The sequence below is a fragment of the Anastrepha obliqua genome, chromosome 5, assembly GCF_027943255.1.
Source record: "Anastrepha obliqua isolate idAnaObli1 chromosome 5, idAnaObli1_1.0, whole genome shotgun sequence".
NCBI classification, from domain to species: Eukaryota; Metazoa; Arthropoda; class Insecta; order Diptera; family Tephritidae; genus Anastrepha; species Anastrepha obliqua.
This window is the reverse complement of record NC_072896.1, coordinates 66,254,610-66,274,837: the sequence shown is the minus strand read 5'-3', so window position 1 is coordinate 66,274,837 and position 20,228 is coordinate 66,254,610. Positions and strand designations below refer to the sequence as shown.

Genomic DNA, 20,228 nt, shown 5'->3' with positions numbered 1-20,228 from the left:
GATGAATGTTTCATAGACCGTTTTTTCGTGTATCGGGAGAGGGCTCTACTTTTCAATTGCCTACCCAGCCCAAAGTAGCACCTGTTGGCAGGAGTATTTCTTCGCTGGAGCTCTTGGCTGACGTTGTTGTTGGTGTTAATGCTGGATCCTTGGTAGACAAAGTCCTTGACTACGTCAAACTCGTAATTGTCAATCGCAAACTGCTGCACAATACGCGCAGACTTTTTGGTTGTTGACACAAGGCACTTTATCTTGCCCTCGTTTTCCGCAAGACCCCTCGACGGGATTTTATTTCAAGACTGGAAAAAGTTGCGCTGACTTCCCGCTGACTAATGCCAACAATGTTGATATCATCAGCGTAAACGAGCAGCATGATACTTTTATAGAAAATAGTGCCTGAGATGTCAAATTGGCAGCGCGAATAATTTTCTCCATCATAAAATTGAAAAAATCGCATGATAAGGGGTCGCCTTTTCTGAAACCCCGCTTAGTTTCAAATGGCTCCGAAAGATCTTTGCTAATTCTCATTGCACTGGTGGTGTTTTTTAGGCGTATCCGACGATAATGGCTCAGTTCGTGGGGACTAGACAGAGAACGCTGAAATTTCAGTCGCTGGGCATGCTTTCATCCGACCATATTTTTCCTATAAGTACTTGCATTCTCTACGTTAGTTCATCACCTCCGGCCTTGAAGAGATCTGCCGGCAGGACATCCGCACTCGCAGCTTTGTTCTTCTTAAGCCGGGCAATAGCTCTCAGACCTCGTCATAGTCGGGCAGTGAAACGTCGACACCGTCATCAGAAACTGCACTACTCGGATCGACTTCTCGATTAGTGGGGGTGTTTGCGTCTTCACCATTTAGTAGTTTTGCTCTGTACGGCCGTTACCAGGTTCCCATTTTCATCCCTGCAGGAAGAGCTATTTGTCTATAGAAGCGGAATATGCTGCAGTCAAAAGATACGGCAGTTGCTGGCATGTGGCGACTGCGCACATCTTCTGTAACAAGTTAGTTTCGTTATTCAATAGCCGCACCTCATAAGGTATTATTTTATATTTTAACTGTTGGTTGGTTGGTTGGTTAGAGTGGTGATTCATCTAGAATCCAACTAGCGCTTCCGCACCATTTTGTTGCCACATCCTCGTTACCAACTTGTTTACCAGTTACTCATGGCATGACTATATCCAGTCTGTGCCGTTTAAGAACCTTATTAAGTTGTTGACATCTAACACAGAGAGTTGTTCGAGACCCTCGAACAGCGACTTGTCCAAGGTTCCATAGGGCAGGGCATTCACAGAGGAAGTGGAAGGTTTTTTTTGTTTTTCACCGGTTGTTTACAACTGTGACAGTATGTGTTGCGAGGGACACCCATTTTGACTGCTTGTTCTACGACAGACCAAAAGCCAGTTATGACTGCCGTTAGTAAAACAAAAATATGTTATGGAAGTTATAGTGTGAACCAAATGAAAAAGCTCTTAATAAATACGGGTGCGACCAAACTAACGGTTTTGAAGATATAGAGATTGGTTTTTGCTTGCCTCCATTACTAATTGGACACTCCCATCATAGTTGGCTGATATTTTGTCAAATTATTTGTGCTGAATTCGAAGAAAACTATCCATCGACAACTTTAAACCGAAAGATTTCCACAAACCAGTGGTAGTAAAAGACGTAAAAACCAAGGGTTCAAGTGTTCTTAAAGTCTTTCATTCGTCATCTGAAACCTAAATTCAAATTCAACAATTTGGCGCAAAAGCACTTACTATGACTGTTTATTCCTATGCAAAATTAACTGACAGCAATTTCATGTACGGCCGTCCTAATGAGATTGTCACCCAAGCATATCTTAATTAAATCCGTTCATATCGTATGTTTGGAAGAATTGTATGATCTAAACCCTTTAATTTTTTTTTATTGGCGATATTAGATATTAGGGCGCCGTAACCTAATGGGTTGGTGCGTGACAACCATTCGGAATTCAGAGAGAACGTAGGTTCGAATCTCGGTGAAACCCCAAAATGAAGAAAAAGCTTTTTCTAATAGCGGTCGCCCCTCGGCAGGCAATGGCAAACCTCCTCTGCCATGAAAAAGCTCCTCATAAAAAATATCTGCCGTTCGGAGTCGGCTTGAAACTGTAGGTCCCTCTACTTGTGGAACAACATCAACACGCACGCCACAATTATATATATATAATATATATATACATATTTATATTAGAAAAGCACTAATGTGTGATAATCGCTGTGTACATAAACTTGTAGAATTGCAGCTATGAATTAATCGGAAATTCTAAAAAAATCTGGTGGAGTTTACATATTCTTGAGGAAAAAATATTCTGCCTGCTCAGACTATGGAACTTTTTTCTTGAATAATATTGTAAATAAAAGGAGAAAAATTACAACTTGTCATAATTCCAAAATGGTTCGTTTGCGGCTCCACGTTTATTAAGATTGTTTTGTTTTATGTTTTATTGTTTTGTTCAATACTTTTACCTCATTCTTTGTTTAACGTTCATTTTCCCCACACTGTATACATACAAAAATTTACGAAAAGAGCTAAAAAACTCTCAAAATGTTATTGCCGATCTAATCACCGCGTTAATATTACACCAAAACTCTACTAATTGTATTTCAATTATTGCGACAGTGGCTGTACAGAAAGCTAGTTCACAGTTTTGATGGTTTTCTTGTTCTAACTTAGATATATTTGATCGATTTAAAACATTAGTCCAAAACTGTCGAAGAGGTGATATATAGCGGACTAGTTTTGAACTATCGAAAAAGACATGCAATGGCACACAATTGATTCCTTCTAAAATTCACCAATTACTTATATTGAAAAAAAAGAACGCAAGTTAATCGTGGTTGTATATTCACCAGAAGCATATCACTTCAGTAGTTGCGGACTTCACTACTGGGTTGAAACTACCATGGGTGTGTGCGAGCGCTGCTCATAAAATATGCGCATTTTGCAACGTACTTGTAATGTGCTTGCAACGACGAAATTGTGGCACGCATTCTTGCACACATGCAACTTTATTACGGCTCAGAATTTATAGCGTCGCTTAGGCGTTTGACAGTGAAACGTTTTCACTGTAGCTGCTTGCCTTTAAGTTTCTGTTCATTCAAACACATTTCAAATGCATAAGTCTAAATATGTACTCTGTAATTTGTTTTATCTTTAGACTGAAATTATTTATGCTCCATACTGATGAAGTTATCATCGCTATTTAACATCAAGGAAATGTAACGAATAATGGCAATGGCTGAGGTTTATTGTTACTGCTCAGTGTTGACTTAATCTTAATACCTAGTTCTATCAGTGTCAACTTCCAAGCTTGCTCTGTACCTGAATCTGTACCAATATTGCTTTTAATGAGCCATGTCTCGCTTTTAAGACGATATAATAGAAATTCTTAAGATGATGATGAACAATGTTAAGCAGAAAGTCTCTTCTGAAATCCTATTGAAATGAAGAACTTCAGGCAATTTAAAAAATGCTCCAGTATTTCATAGTACGGTGCGAAATTTGTACTATTTTTTATTGGTCCAAACATTTGACTTCGATCTAAAATCAGCTTTCCTCTGATAAACTGCTCCGATTAGATTTAAGATAGATTAGGAACAATGGATGCAATTGATAGTTTATATGCACTGTGAACATCTTTTCAGTTCCAGCAGAGGGTGATCTGCTTTTTTAAACTTTAGAAACTATTTGACCAATTCGATTTTAACAAACTGCATTGCATTGGCTTATAATATTTATTGTACGCAATATATTCAATAAAATGCATAGTCACCACCATTAGCCCTTTGTGTTAATTTCTACGCAAGTTGAGTAGGCTCTTAATCACCCGCATTTGCTTTGATTACGGTTTGGCCGTCCGAATTTGCTAACCTTTGAGTTTTTGCTTAATTATTTCCTTAACATTTTGAATAGAATTGGCGTCAAGTGACTGTCAAGGCCAACCCACCATTTCAATCCCATTTTTTGTTTCTAAGCTACACACCTCCTGCTTCGATGCTTGGGATAGTTGTCTTCTTCTAAAATCCAAGGTTGGCTAACAGTCCGTTGAAGTTGTCGATCATCAGCAGTACACCAGAAACAACGTATGCAACTAATCGCCAGAAACAAAGAGTCATCCGTCAATAGTACGTTGCCCGATTCCGTTTTGAATTTACCGTAGCTCATGCAAGTATTTTTTCAATATGTCATAATGAGAAGAGCTCCTTTTTAAATGTGCTCTGATATTTGAGGTCTTCTGCACACAAGCATCGAATCTTATTTTTGGATACATATCACCACTTTTCTTAAAAACTACTTCAGCTTGGTCTCTATCACAGACAATTCTAAGATCTTCTGATCTTGGTTGGAGAGGAATTTTTTTTTGTTTTGGGTCTCGTCCGAGGAAGCCATTAACCTTTTTAACTTTGGAACACGTTGCACCCATTTATTTATGAACTTCTTAGACTTCTTCAAATAATTTGTTCCAGATGCACGTAACATTTTTGGATCTTTAGGGTGTGTACATAGGAACAATGCTTCAAATCGTTTTTCATACACGCAACTCATTCCGTAAAAACAACAGACGCTTTCTAAATTTCTCGAAAAAATAACAAATTGCAAACGCGTATTGTGAAAAGGATACGCCTCTTTAGCACCATTTAAATGTTTTCTTAAAGGAACTCTAAGTTTGAATTTCACATGAAAAATTTCGAAACCAATAACCTCAGTGTTCGATAAATTCAGCAGTTTGTTTGAAGGTTTTTCCAAGCTTCAAGGAAAGGTGAATCAGAATATTTAATGCTTCCTTTACACATTTTCATACTTCAATGCGAATGTCTGGATGTAAACTTGTTGTATTTGTATTAAATACTTGAAACTCAAGTATGTTTGTTTTTAGTTATTCAATTAAAAAATATAAAAAATTCAATTAAAAAATTAAAAAATTGTTAAAAGAAAAAGAGAATTTTATTCAGAACTCCAGTAATAAAGACTTGAATGCACCAGGAAAATCAGAAAAACTCTATTTGGTAGCGAAAGTTTCAGGTTTTGTGGCAGTTAAATTCTATAATCGCCAATGGAAGACAGAATCTCTTTTACCATCTCTTCATTAAGTTCTAACCTCTTTTAAAAAATCAGTCACTAATCGCATTTCCTTCATTTATAAGTGACGGTTTAATTTAAATTATGATATTAATATGTTCTCTTCATCTTAACAAATACACGGCGTTTATTTTATACCGAGAAAAAACGCAACACCGTCAGAAAAAGAATTATAAAAATTAGCAAGATTCTTCCCCTTTATTATACTAGAATTTAACGGGCTAGAAAACTGTGTACCCAATATTTTTTAATGATGATGACACATTTTTAAATTTTGATGAAAATTCGTCGAATTTGTATAAATGTTATGAAATGCTTGAAACTTCGATTTACTTCGTTCAATAATGTGTGTGACTAATTATTTGAAACACATTTTTTTGCCAAAATTCGTTTTTATTCATCAACATAGTCCCCTTTTAGGGAGATACAATCATTCCAACGCTTTTCCAATCTTTCGATACCGCCTTTGTAAAACGATTTTTCTTTGCCTTCAAAATAGGCCTCAGTTTCGGCGATTACTTCCTCATTTGAGCCAAATCTTTTACCACGGAGCATCTTTTTGAGGATGTTGAAGAGCCAGTAGTCGCTGGGGGCTAAATCTGGAGAATAGGTCGATGGGGAAGCAATTCGAAGCCCAATTCGTTCAATTTTGCCATCGTTTTCATTGATTTGTGACACGTTGCATTGTCTTGGTGGAACAATACTTTTTTCTTCGCCATATGAGGCCGTTTCCTTGCGATTTCGTCTTTCAAACGCTCCAATAACGCTATATAATAGTCGCTGTTGATGGTCTGCCCTTCTGGAGATAGCCGATGAATATTATTCCATGCGCATCTCAAAATACAGACGCCATAATCTTGCCAGCCGACTGCAGCGTCTTTGGTCGCTTTGGGCGGCTTTCACCGGCTGCATGCCACTCAGCAGACTGACGATTTGACTCTGGAGTGAAATGGTGGATCCATGTTTCATCCATTGTGATGTACCGACGCAAAAACTCCGACTTATTGCGCGTAAACATGTCCAAACAGCTCTTTGAATCATCGATTCGTTGTTGTTTTTGCTCCGGTGTGAGCAAACGCGGCACCCATTTGGAAAACACCTTTTTCATACCCAAATGTTCGTGTATTATGGTGTGTACACTGCCTGCTGATATCTTTAGAATGTCAGCAATCTCCCTCACTTTCACTTTACGGTCAGTCATAATAATTTTCAGTGTTTTTTCAACGTTTTCCGGAATAACAGCGTCATTTGGCCTTCCAGTAGATGGAATGTCATCGGTGCCTGTACGACCACGTTTGAATTCGGCATACCAATAACAAATGCTTCTTTTTGATGGCGCAGAGTCCGAATAATGTTTTTCAAGCCATTCCTGGCATTGAGCAGTATTTTTTTTTTCATTAAAAAACAATGATAAATCAGGACACGGAATTGCTTTGAATTCATTTTTTTTTTAATTCAAAAGTAGCGTCACTTAAAGCACTGTAACTTGTAAACAAATGGTCGGATTAAAATATGATTTTAACAGTAAGCCTAAAAAGGCTGCCAACTTTCGAAAAAAATATTGATTTAGTACTAGTGCAGCCATCTATGTGTCAGTCACACACATTATTGAACGTCCTGGTACATGATATCTGTTAAAAAATAAACTATATGTTTATAAAAAAAAAATTTAAATTAAAAAATAAATTAGTAAATAGTCAAATCTTGAGGAAATATTGAGGTGTTATAATGTTTTCTTGTTGTTTCTTAAAACACTTGTACATTTTTAATATTTTGCATTACAGAAACGCATTAACATAAAACATTATAGCCGTTACAGAAGCTGATGAGTCCGTGAATAAATATTTGTCTGTTCGCCACTATTCTCAGTAACTATTCGTTTGGTCTAATTAAGGAAGAGATTCCACATCTGTCTATAGGGAATTCAATTTATTGAATCAACAAATAACTCCAATGCATTGATATTCCTTAACAACATAGTTTGTCTGTAATTTTTAACATTTCATTTCTTAAGTTGCTTTTGCTTTTCTGAGTTTTTCTTTCATATCATTCTAAGCAAACAAGAAACATTTGGCTAACATTCATTTCAGGCAATTAATTTTCATTATTTTTTGTATTTTCTAGATGATGCACCCTTATTTTGTTCTATTGGAAAAAAAACAAAATTAAACAGCTATTTTTCATTCTCTTTTTAGTTGTTCATGACCTTTTGTTGTGTTTCTTAAAGAATTTAGAATTTCATTAACGTAAGCTCTGAACTTAGGTATTATAACAGATTCGATCAGAAAAGGCATTGAAATCCGGACCAACCTGTTTGCGTAATTCCTAGGTTCATTAAGTCTGCAAATCAATTTTAGTCTGCAAAAATTAATTTTTAATTTTTAGTTGTGAATATTAATTAACTTAATTATAAAAAAATTTACGGCGCGGACTTCTACTGAAATACGAAATAGTTGTTCGGAAGGTTAGGCATATTGTAATTCCGGGGCAGGCAGAAAGGAATCCTTTTGAGTTTGCCGTACTTTTTTTTGCATATGAAAAATAGTTGCAAATCATCTGGCGTTGTTGTAGTTGTAGCAGTATGAGACAAGTGTCCCTATACCCCTCGCTAAGAAGTCGTCGCATATGTAGATAGTCGACGCAATACAACTTTTGTCTGCTCTCATCTGCATTTCATTTCCCTCATTTCTGTTGGCTCAGCTGCTCAATCTCGGTACAATCTCTCAATACATGACTTCAGTACAGCTTTTTTTCGTCAGTCACTTACTATGTAGACCAACTTCCAGAGTTTTTTACCCAAGGTTTTTTCTATATTTTTCCTATTTTCTCATTTTTACTGCATGGCTCCAAATCAACTTTTTGAAGATTAATGTTGCGGTACTCAGTTGATTGTTTTTATATAAATTTTTAGAAAACATCCCTTAAAGAATCGAGTTCACTTGCGTTTGCTTGTATAGTATTAAGTTTTGCGCGACCGCCAGTAAATCTTTATATAAGTACATACAAATATTTATTTTTTATGGCAAGTAGTTGGAACCCAATGTTGTAAAGATTTCGGGCTTCACCAAAAGGTCTTTTATCATAGCGCGATAGCATTCGCCATTCACTGTTACTTTCCTCTAGCGCCTAGGCCCCACCAAACGGTTGTCTTCAATGGATGTAATGGCTGTTCTTAAATGACTTCGGGTTGCACTTCAGCCTATATACGACAATTTTGCTTATTGATGTAGCCATTAAGCCAAAAATGGGATTCATCGCTGAGTACCATAAGGTGGGCTGAGAACGCAATAACACTTTTCACAGAGCGTCGGTTTTTGCAATGATGAAGTATCAATAAATACGGAAAAAAATATGTAATTAATTTGACAGTAATCACGCGTGAACTGTCAAAAGCCCCTTATTGGGAAAAGTACCTCTTATATTCGGCCGATTTAATTCGGGATTTGAGTTGGGTGCTTAAGAAATAATGTTTTTACAAAAAAATTAAGTGTCTAAATTGTGTTGGAGTGCAGATATTAAAATAAATGTTCACAGTCCTAAATTGAGCCACTACCGCTGCGATCGAGATTTAGTCCATAAACAGTAAGTCAAAAAATTTCACAGAAAACATTACTTTAATGCATTTCTTTCTTTTATGAAAACAGCGCATAATGGAAAACTGTACTTGGTGGAGAAAACGTTCTTATATCCATTTCCTTCTTATACATAACTTCCTTATACGAAAAATGCACTGTAAAACATGCAATCATACATACATATAAAGAGATTGATACTGTTATGAATACGGATCAGCCTGTTAAAATCCTATCGAATTTTTGAATTCCTTGGACTTAACAGGAGTGCTATTGTGTGTGTTTCTCCTCATAGTTTGTGCGCCTATAATACTTTTCCGCACCATACAGCCGTCTCAGTTATGTAATGGAACTAGAATTATACACTTCTATGCCGCCTTTGAACTGCAAATGGTTTTTTATGAGGAGCTTTTTCATGGCAGAAATATAATTGGAGGATTACGATTGCTTGCCAAGGCGAGACTGCTATTAGAAAAAACTTTGTTTATCATTTGGCGTTTCATACCTGACGTTTCGAACCTGAGCACTACCAAATGGCTACAGCTGCCTGGATTCAAAATATTAGCATTTATGTTGTATACTTCTAAAAACATACTTGAAAGGAATGATAAATTGAGAAATTCTTTTTTTAGTTGAATGAGAAAGTAAATTAATTTGTAAGTAGATTATTTGCAAATTAAAAAAACGTAAAAAATATTTTTCGCAGCGAAAAATCCTTGAACTTAAGACGATTTTGACATTATTTTACAACGCCATTCACCCTGCGTCATAACCATTCCACAAAAGGCGACCCATATTTTAGCAAATTAAAGAGGAATCACTTAGAAACAAAAGGTTTGGACTGCCATTTACCAGCGTTGAAGCGATTAGCAGCTGCTCACAGCGGCAACAGTAACAGCAAAAGGAACGTGAGAAGAAAGCAATCAAGTACAAGAACAACAAAAAATACATATTTAGTGAACTTAGTTCGTTGAAATTTTAAACTTTTCGCGCTTTGCCGCATTCTCAACTTCATTAATTTGCATGGCGTCCGGCAGTATGGTCTTTCATTTTGGAGAGTGACATGCCACATATTTCCGTTCAAAAATTCAATAATTTCCGTTTTATTTCAGAATTTGCTCAATTTGGTTTTTTTTTTTTGGTGCGTATTCGGATGAACTTTCGGGCAAAACGAATTCCTTTACTTAGGCTCCTCTCAAGCAGAAAACCAATTTTTAACTTGTGTAGTTGACCGGCTGCATACTTCGTTACAGAGAACGCTAAATTGGGCAAACAGACTCGCATGCCTCTCTAATTTATTTCCATCAGACAGCCATTGAAACATAAGAGGATAAGCAATGTGTCGAAAGAAGAATCTACATCACACATTTCAAATGGAAATTCTTACCAGCGCACAGCAGTGGCCACCCATTCAAAAGTACTCAGCGCATACAGCTCTCATGCCGCTTCAGCTAACGGAATTTTCGAGCCGCCCCTTTTATGCTTACAGCTTTTTCGAATTTGGCTTTCCCTTCTATTTTGCTCCAATGGCTTATCACTATAACAGGTTTCAAAAGATCTGACAGCCATCCATGCCAAAACCAACATTCTTCACGCACTTCCTTCGACATCTTCTGCTTTCGCCCTTTTACCAATCACCTATTCGCAGTACATACGTCCGCTTTGTAGCGACATTAACCATTTTGTCGAGGCGCGTAGCAAAGTCCTCTTTACGAGCTTTGAATGGCTTTTAAATGCGCCGGTCGCACGCGCTAAACTTCGCAATGTTTGCGGGTTAGACTGCTTGCTGTGCTCCACGTAGCTCGTTTTCAGTTAGTAAAGTTAAAACATTGAATCAACCATAAACTGAAAAGTTGAAACTCGCAAAAGTATTTCCAGTGGATTAAAGATGAAGATAATGATAAAGATAAAGATAAAGATAAAGATAAAGATAAAGATAAAGATAAAGATAAAGATAAAGATAAAGATAAAGATAAAGATAAAGATAAAGATAAAGATAAAGATAAAGATAAAGATAAAGATAAAGATAAAGATAAAGATAAAGATAAAGATAAAGATAAAGATAAAGATAAAGATAAAGATAAAGATAAAGATAAAGATAAAGATAAAGATAAAGATAAAGATAAAGATAAAGATAAAGATAAAGATAAAGATAAAGATAAAGATAAAGATAAAGATAAAGATAAAGATAAAGATAAAGATAAAGATAAAGATAAAGATAAAGATAAAGATAAAGATAAAGATAAAGATAAAGATAAAGATAAAGATAAAGATAAAGATAAAGATAAAGATAAAGATAAAGATAAAGATAAAGATAAAGATAAAGATAAAGATAAAGATAAAGATAAAGATAAAGATAAAGATAAAGATAAAGATAAAGATAAAGATAAAGATAAAGATAAAGATAAAGATAAAGATAAAGATAAAGATAAAGATAAAGATAAAGATAAAGATAAAGATAAAGATAAAGATAAAGATAAAGATAAAGATAAAGATAAAGATAAAGATAAAGATAAAGATAAAGATAAAGATAAAGATAAAGATAAAGATAAAGATAAAGATAAAGATAAAGATAAAGATAAAGATAAAGATAAAGATAAAGATAAAGATAAAGATAAAGATAAAGATAAAGATAAAGATAAAGATAAAGATAAAGATAAAGATAAAGATAAAGATAAAGATAAAGATAAAGATAAAGATAAAGATAAAGATAAAGATAAAGATAAAGATAAAGATAAAGATAAAGATAAAGATAAAGATAAAGATAAAGATAAAGATAAAGATAAAGATAAAGATAAAGATAAAGATAAAGATAAAGATAAAGATAAAGATAAAGATAAAGATAAAGATAAAGATAAAGATAAAGATAAAGATAAAGATAAAGATAAAGATAAAGATAAAGATAAAGATAAAGATAAAGATAAAGATAAAGATAAAGATAAAGATAAAGATAAAGATAAAGATAAAGATAAAGATAAAGATAAAGATAAAGATAAAGATAAAGATAAAGATAAAGATAAAGATAAAGATAAAGATAAAGATAAAGATAAAGATAAAGATAAAGATAAAGATAAAGATAAAGATAAAGATAAAGATAAAGATAAAGATAAAGATAAAGATAAAGATAAAGATAAAGATAAAGATAAAGATAAAGATAAAGATAAAGATAAAGATAAAGATAAAGATAAAGATAAAGATAAAGATAAAGATAAAGATAAAGATAAAGATAAAGATAAAGATAAAGATAAAGATAAAGATAAAGATAAAGATAAAGATAAAGATAAAGATAAAGATAAAGATAAAGATAAAGATAAAGATAAAGATAAAGATAAAGATAAAGATAAAGATAAAGATAAAGATAAAGATAAAGATAAAGATAAAGATAAAGATAAAGATAAAGATAAAGATAAAGATAAAGATAAAGATAAAGATAAAGATAAAGATAAAGATAAAGATAAAGATAAAGATAAAGATAAAGATAAAGATAAAGATAAAGATAAAGATAAAGATAAAGATAAAGATAAAGATAAAGATAAAGATAAAGATAAAGATAAAGATAAAGATAAAGATAAAGATAAAGATAAAGATAAAGATAAAGATAAAGATAAAGATAAAGATAAAGATAAAGATAAAGATAAAGATAAAGATAAAGATAAAGATAAAGATAAAGATAAAGATAAAGATAAAGATAAAGATAAAGATAAAGATAAAGATAAAGATAAAGATAAAGATAAAGATAAAGATAAAGATAAAGATAAAGATAAAGATAAAGATAAAGATAAAGATAAAGATAAAGATAAAGATAAAGATAAAGATAAAGATAAAGATAAAGATAAAGATAAAGATAAAGATAAAGATAAAGATAAAGATAAAGATAAAGATAAAGATAAAGATAAAGATAAAGATAAAGATAAAGATAAAGATAAAGATAAAGATAAAGATAAAGATAAAGATAAAGATAAAGATAAAGATAAAGATAAAGATAAAGATAAAGATAAAGATAAAGATAAAGATAAAGATAAAGATAAAGATAAAGATAAAGATAAAGATAAAGATAAAGATAAAGATAAAGATAAAGATAAAGATAAAGATAAAGATAAAGATAAAGATAAAGATAAAGATAAAGATAAAGATAAAGATAAAGATAAAGATAAAGATAAAGATAAAGATAAAGATAAAGATAAAGATAAAGATAAAGATAAAGATAAAGATAAAGATAAAGATAAAGATAAAGATAAAGATAAAGATAAAGATAAAGATAAAGATAAAGATAAAGATAAAGATAAAGATAAAGATAAAGATAAAGATAAAGATAAAGATAAAGATAAAGATAAAGATAAAGATAAAGATAAAGATAAAGATAAAGATAAAGATAAAGATAAAGATAAAGATAAAGATAAAGATAAAGATAAAGATAAAGATAAAGATAAAGATAAAGATAAAGATAAAGATAAAGATAAAGATAAAGATAAAGATAAAGATAAAGATAAAGATAAAGATAAAGATAAAGATAAAGATAAAGATAAAGATAAAGATAAAGATAAAGATAAAGATAAAGATAAAGATAAAGATAAAGATAAAGATAAAGATAAAGATAAAGATAAAGATAAAGATAAAGATAAAGATAAAGATAAAGATAAAGATAAAGATAAAGATAAAGATAAAGATAAAGATAAAGATAAAGCTAAAGATAAAAATTAACATAAAGATAAATATAAAGATGCACGTGTACCTACATAAATTACTGTGCCGTAGAAATCAGTTATTGCTGTATAATGTTAGGTTACCACTCTCCGTGATCACTCAGGCCATTGTGACATCCTTACTTTCAGCTCAAGTTTCACTGTAAAAAATGATGAAATATTGTGAATGGCTGCATCTTCCAAGTTTGCTAGATATCCAAAGAAGCAAGAGTTTACACATCCATGCCGCGGAACACTTTCACTACATCCTTGTTCCGGCAGCTACATGGTGTATTCGAATTAGTCAGTGCCCGGTGATGATACGAACTACTTTTTTAATGGAATTTCGGTCGAGATTGGTGAGGAATCCAGTTCTGTTTTCATTCATTCTAGGCCTGACCTTACTAAGTATCTATGCTGTTTCAGTGATACTATCATCTGTATCACATTTAATTTCCCTTGAATTCAAACCGTTTTATTCCACTGTGCAGAGTATAGTTGGGGTAATACTCCCGATACAACGTTCTTATAAATTTTCTAAAATTCATACATATTAAGAAATATCAATTTAAGGACAGCGCTGCCCAGCCGGCTTGTATATTTCGCTGTAGCCATTTATCAGAAAATTTTGGCACTTTCCATTTGATTTTGTTTTTCTCTTTTACTTTTTAGTTTCCTTTAATTTTCTGTCAGGCCCTTTTTTGGTAGCTGACTATTTACAAATATTTTCAATCCAGTTGTTTCACCGCCTCTTTGCAGCGCTGTTATTTCTTCTCCCAATTTATTTTTTGAAAAAATGCTTACTTTGCATTTTTTACCGCCGAACTCAAGACCGTCACAACATTGAAGGTTCGTCAATCAGCAAAAGGCTGAGAAGACTCAACGCCTGACAACTACATGACTTTAGCGATTACTCGATTACCATAAAATGTCAATGATGATGGGTAGGAGCATACTGCGCCAGCTGCCTCCGGGCACTCATACATTTATTTGAATTGGTGATTTTTTATTACGACAAATGCGTCACGCAATCGTTACGGCATGAATAAATAGAATAATTCTTATGTGCATGTGTGTGTGTGCGTATATTAAAGGGTATACAATTGTGTAGCAGTGCTCGCAACTGAATTGAGCAACGCAGATCGCGATTTCACTTGACTTGAATTGTTTTGCCAAAGGAAGCAGCAGTCACAGGAAACGGTAGTGAATGTGGCAGTGGCGGCATTGGCATATGCCATAACTTTCTGATATTTTGTACGCATTCGCGTTGCACACATGTATACATACATATATGTAAGCAAAATTGGAGTGTGCACTTGATTGGTGCTTTTAGCAAAATTGTTCTTCGCAATATTTACTACGCGCCATTAAAACTGTGAAGCGATTGCAATGTAGGCAAAACAATACATAGTATGTATGTATATGCTAGAGGGACTCTTTTCAAGTTTTAATTTTCCAAAATAATTTTAACACGTCAGAAATTTTACGAGTGATATTCTGGAGAATGAATGACGCATTATTGCGTTTGGGGAGTAATAACTTGGGCAGATATTTTAAATTATGAGTACATATGAATAATTTCGAAAAAACGCTATCTCATAAAAAAAGAGTTCGATAATAGACTTTAGCAGGACTTTTACTTTTAGCCAATTGTTGACTGATTGGAAAAATTTGATTTAGTTTTATGAAAATGAATTCTAAGATTATGTCTATGAATGCCCTTTAGTCATTTTTTTAGGGTGGACAGGCTTTGTTTGACAGCTCATATTATGGTATTAATGCTTGAATATGATTTCAGACATGTGAACAGCGCGATTAACGTGAGGCCCAATTTTCGTATATTCATCGAAGTAAATCAGGTTCTTATTTCCAAGTCATATCGCATCGATGGAAGAGCAACACGATTTCTTCATTCATCAGAATTTATACAAACATTTTTGGTATGCAGTTTTATGCTTCTTAAATTTTAGTATAATGCAGTGTGTGCCTGAAGTTGCTGAATCTCGTTGACTTAAAAATCGTTGGGTAGGGATGCAAAGTTTGTAGAATTCTTCCATTTTTTGGAATGTGAATTCCGAAAAACGAGAAAACAGTGAGCGTTCTCTTTTTGGTCTTGGCTCTACTGGACTCTTCCATTGGGACGATTGGGATTTGGTTTCAATGTCATAACTACATACCCATGATTCGTCACCAGTTATGACCCTTTTAAGCAAATCTGGATCATCGTTGATGTCATTCAACAATTCCTGAGCTTTGCTCATGCCATGTTGTGTTTGGTCAAAATTTAGAAATTTTGGAACGACCTTTCCTGCCACACCCTTCATGCCCAAAATTTCCGAAAAGGTTTCATGGCATAAGCCAACCGATATGGCGATTTCAACGATTTTCTTCACTTTCTCAACATTTTCATTGGTTGCTGATGTGCTGGGTCGTCCAGAGCGAGCGTCGTCATTCACATATTCTCGACTTTTGTGAAAAGCACTTAAATCCATTTTTGTACACAAAATTTGATGCAACTTCTTTGACACATTTTTGCCGATAGCAGAAAATCGCCGAACACAAAAACACTTGTCTTATTTATGCCTCTCACAAACAAACTTAACATGCTATCTTACTAAATCCGTGAACATATCTTCGGGACGAGTGTACCAACATAAAAAATTATTATCGAAAGTTGAATGTACGTAATTTGAAAATTCATCTTATTTTTTGAACACGCCTCATATATCTACTATTTTTATTTACTAATATATTTAATTTTTTGAATTTATTTATTTTGCAAAAAATCGGTGAATTTGTAAAAATAAGCATTTAACTATTTTTCCCTCTCTTAAGCTCAAGTAATTTCAATGACAGACTTACTACTATTCACTGAAATCATCAGCCTTTTATAAAAATGAAAGCAAGTACAACAAATCACTTACCGTATTCAGATTTGTGATCTTATCCAACTCCACCGCTGTGCTGCCACGATGATGATGCAAATGTGGCAAGTGATGTGTTGTCAACATGTTGCTAAGAGCTTTTTTTGTTGCTACTCTTATTCCCCCTAAGCCAACAGTCTTCTGATTTATATACAGCACACTTCACTTTCACTTTATTTACGCTGCTTTCAAAGAATTTGATCTCATATATTTTGATTATCACAATAAAGATTTCAGAGCTTATTTGCACACAAATATAATTTTCTTAAATTTCATTGTCAGCATAAATGATATTGCATTGCGCACGCTGCATTGTAAGCCACATGAATACTCTGTAAATACATACACACGTCAGCATTGAATCTAAACATAATAAATGTGTGTTTTTGTTGAGTTATTAGCGGTGAAATGTTGGCAGCTGACGACTGCACTTGATGCTAAGCTTACACATACGCACACACGCACTAGCCCATAAGCAGAGATTTGTTTATGTAGAGAGAGAGAAAGAAAGGCGTGAGTGAGCTTGCATTTCAAGGAGTCAACGATAAATGGTTGCTTGTTAACCGCACTCATATGTAGTCACTACTGTAGCACTAGCACTCAAACATGTCCATACATGCATTCAATGCACTTTGCTCGCCACTGCGGTTATGTGAAGGGTTGCCTAAGTGTTTTGCTCATTTTGTGAGCTGACTTGCTTTTGCTGCCGACTTTGCTAGTTTTTAGTGTTTTATTTTTAGTTTCAATTTTCCTCAGCCCTTTTCATAGCCACAAAAAACAGCAAATAAAGTGAATGAAAAGTTTTTGAATTTATTTATGTATTTATAAATGTACATACACATGTGTGGATAAGCGTATATGTATGTATTTAACAGTGGCGGCGCTAGGCGTCGGCTTCGTCGCGGCCACCATCTCACACACGCTAGGATATCCAAAATTCTGGCCGTGGCTAGTATACTACTTTTCTTGATCTCCCGCCGAAAGTACGTACTTGCAAGGATTTACAAACGCGAGGGAGGGGGCGGCGCCCGACTTTTGCAAATCCGAGGCGTAGCCGGAGTATTTAATAACTCCGAAAAAGAAAATTCTTGATAAAATAACATTATTATTGTATTATTTTAAGCAAAATGGTATCATTAATATAAGTAATTTCAACATTACGTAATAGTAACAATATCACATTCTTATTAATAATTTTAATTAATTAATATAGAAAAACTTGCATATTATTATTTTTTTAGAACTAAAGAATTATTTTCCTTATTACAATTACATGATGTGATATTGAATACGCAATTACTAAAAGTGCAGTGTACAAATTTTCAATCACATTATATAGTATATTTTCTTTCGCGAGAGCTATAATTTTACTAATAAAAAATTTATCTGGAATATTTAAATCTTAAACGCTATTGAGAATAATATTTAACCCAATTCATTCTGTTTTCGTCAAATAAAATATTTTGACAACAAACTAACAGGTTAGAATGTACCGACTAGTATTGTGAGATTGTGTTGAATTATCGGCTCTACAGTTAGTGCTGCCGCAGTAGCATGTATATTACTGGAATGCCGGCCGCGAAAGTCTTGTAATCCGCTAGAGCGCGCTGCGGCTCGAGCAGACCTCAAAAGTCGCTTTTCCTGGAGTCAAATGCGGCCAGAGAGACCGTACTTTCGGCGGAGAGATCAAGAAAATTTATTTCGTCAAAATCAATAGTTACCTATATCTTTTATAAGTCGTAAATACTCGTAATATTAATCAAAAAAATAGATTCGATTTTATATTTACCTAGGTAAGTAAAGTACCTACCTACTTATTTTTAAACCTGCGCTATTGTTTTTTCTCGAAAGAATAGAAATATTTCGCCTCCCGACCAATGCCTTCCGAGTATATTTTGTATGCGTCAAAATTCGTAACAATTATTTTCACAGAGTTCTTTTTTCATACATACCTACATCTCGTGCGGTGTTCCTACAATAAGTAGGTACAAAATCATATGAATGAATAGGTACCTACAACGAATTATTTCACTTCTCCATAGAAAGACCTTGCTTATAATAAGTTGCTTCTGCATTACGTATTCAACAAAATAAGTAGGTTGGTAGGTACCTACTTACCTTTGCCTTCTTAATAGTGACTATAAAATATAAGGTTGTCAGAAAAGTCTTGCGGTATTTCCGCAAGCTTGTCTTTGCAAGCGCGTAGTTCTAGTTGTATTCTAGTTGTATTCGTCGCATCGGTTCACGCTAGAGCCTTTTGGAAAGCTCTTTCCACGTGCTAACACGTGTTTGATTAATTGTTGTTTGCTTTTAGTCGTTCGTGAGTTATAGCGTCGCAAACATGGAGCAAAATAAAGAGAAAATGCGGCATATTTTACAGTACCACTACGATAAAGGCAAAAATGCATCTCATGCTGCCAATAAAATTTGTGCAGTTTATGGATCCGATACAGTTTCCATTTCCACCGCACAACGATGATTTCAACGTTTTCGTTCTGGTGCAGAGGTATCGAAGATGCGCCACGGTCCGGAAGGCCTGTCGTCGAAAATTGGGATAAAATCGCTGAATTGATCGAAAGAGACCGGCATAGTAGCAGCCGTAGCATCGGCCAAGAGCTGGGCATGAGTCATCAAAGCGTTATAAACCATGTGAAGAAGCTTGGATTCAAAAAGAAGCTCGATGTATGGGTGCCACACGACTTGACGCAAAAAAACATTTTTGTCCGTATGGATGCATGCGAATCACTTCTGAATCGCAACACAATCGACCCGTTTTTGAAGCGGATGGTGACTGGCGATGAAAAGTGGGTCACTTACGACAACGTGGCCAAGCCTGGATTGACGGCCAGGAAGGTTCTTCTGTGTGTTTGGTGGGATTGGCAGGGAATCATCCACTATGAGCTACTCCCCTATGGACAAACGCTCAATTCGGACCTGTACTGCCAACAACTGGACCGCTTGAATGCAGCACTCATGCAGAAGAGGCCATCTTTGATCAACAGAGGCCGAATTGTCTTCCATCAGGACAACGCCAGGCCACACAAATCTTTGGTGACGCGCCAGAAGCTCCGGGAGCTCAGATGGGAGGTTCTTTTACATCCACTGTATAGTCCGGGTCTCGCACCAAGTGATTACCACATATTTCTGTCCATGACGAACGAGCTTGGCAGTCGGAAGTTGTCCTCAAGAGAGTCCTGTGAAAATTGGCTCTCCGAGTTTTTTGACAATAGGGAAGCGAGCTTCTATAAGAGGGCCATTATGAAGTTGGCATCTCGTTGGGAACTCGTCATCGAACAAAACGGCGCATATTTGACTTAAATCGCATTATTATAACCAATTTTATGAACAATTGAAAATTCAATAAAAATACCGCAAGACTTTTGTGTCAACCTTATAAAAATATTCGATCTGTGGCATGTACGTACATACATATACAGGGTGGTCATGGATAAAGTGCAAATACGAAAACCATAGATTGAGACCATTACCATTGCGACCATCGGCCCGCAACCGATCAAGGTGGCGGTCTTAGGGGAGGCCTATATCCAGCAGTAGATGCCTACCGGTTGAGATGATGATGATGATACAAAATTGGCAGCTGACTCATAAATTTTGTATAGTCATTTTTTTCATTTCCGACAATAAGTTTGACAAAAAATGTTCCGGGTATGTATCGTAATCCATGGTTTTCGTATTTTCACTTTATCCAGGACCTCCCTGTGTAATAATCATCAACCAACTCTTTTAATTTGTATCCTGTAACATTGCGTTCTTACCAAACGTACCTAAAAAATATTTAAGGTTATCATGTCTGGAGGACCCTCTAGACACAGAGATGTAGGGAGAAAATGGGAATCCGGTGCGTCAAAAAGAAAAAGAAAGGCTGAAACGGTTATATCCAACCAAGCTCTGGGTTCCAGTATGATGAAATTTCTTCAGGTGCCAC

The 20,228-nt window shown here is 34.4% G+C and overlaps 1 protein-coding gene across 1 annotated transcript in view; it reads right to left on the bottom strand.

Annotated features, from left to right (window-relative positions):
- LOC129248067 (uncharacterized) overlaps nucleotides 1–16,369 on the bottom strand; it is a 129,669-nt gene extending 113,300 nt beyond the window's left edge. Inside the window, exon 1 of the mRNA XM_054887498.1 lies at nucleotides 16,283–16,369. Coding sequence (XP_054743473.1) covers nucleotides 16,283–16,369 — 87 coding nt within the window. The remainder of the gene's footprint in view (nucleotides 1–16,282) is intronic.
- Between the last annotated feature and the right edge of the window lie 3,859 nt (nucleotides 16,370–20,228).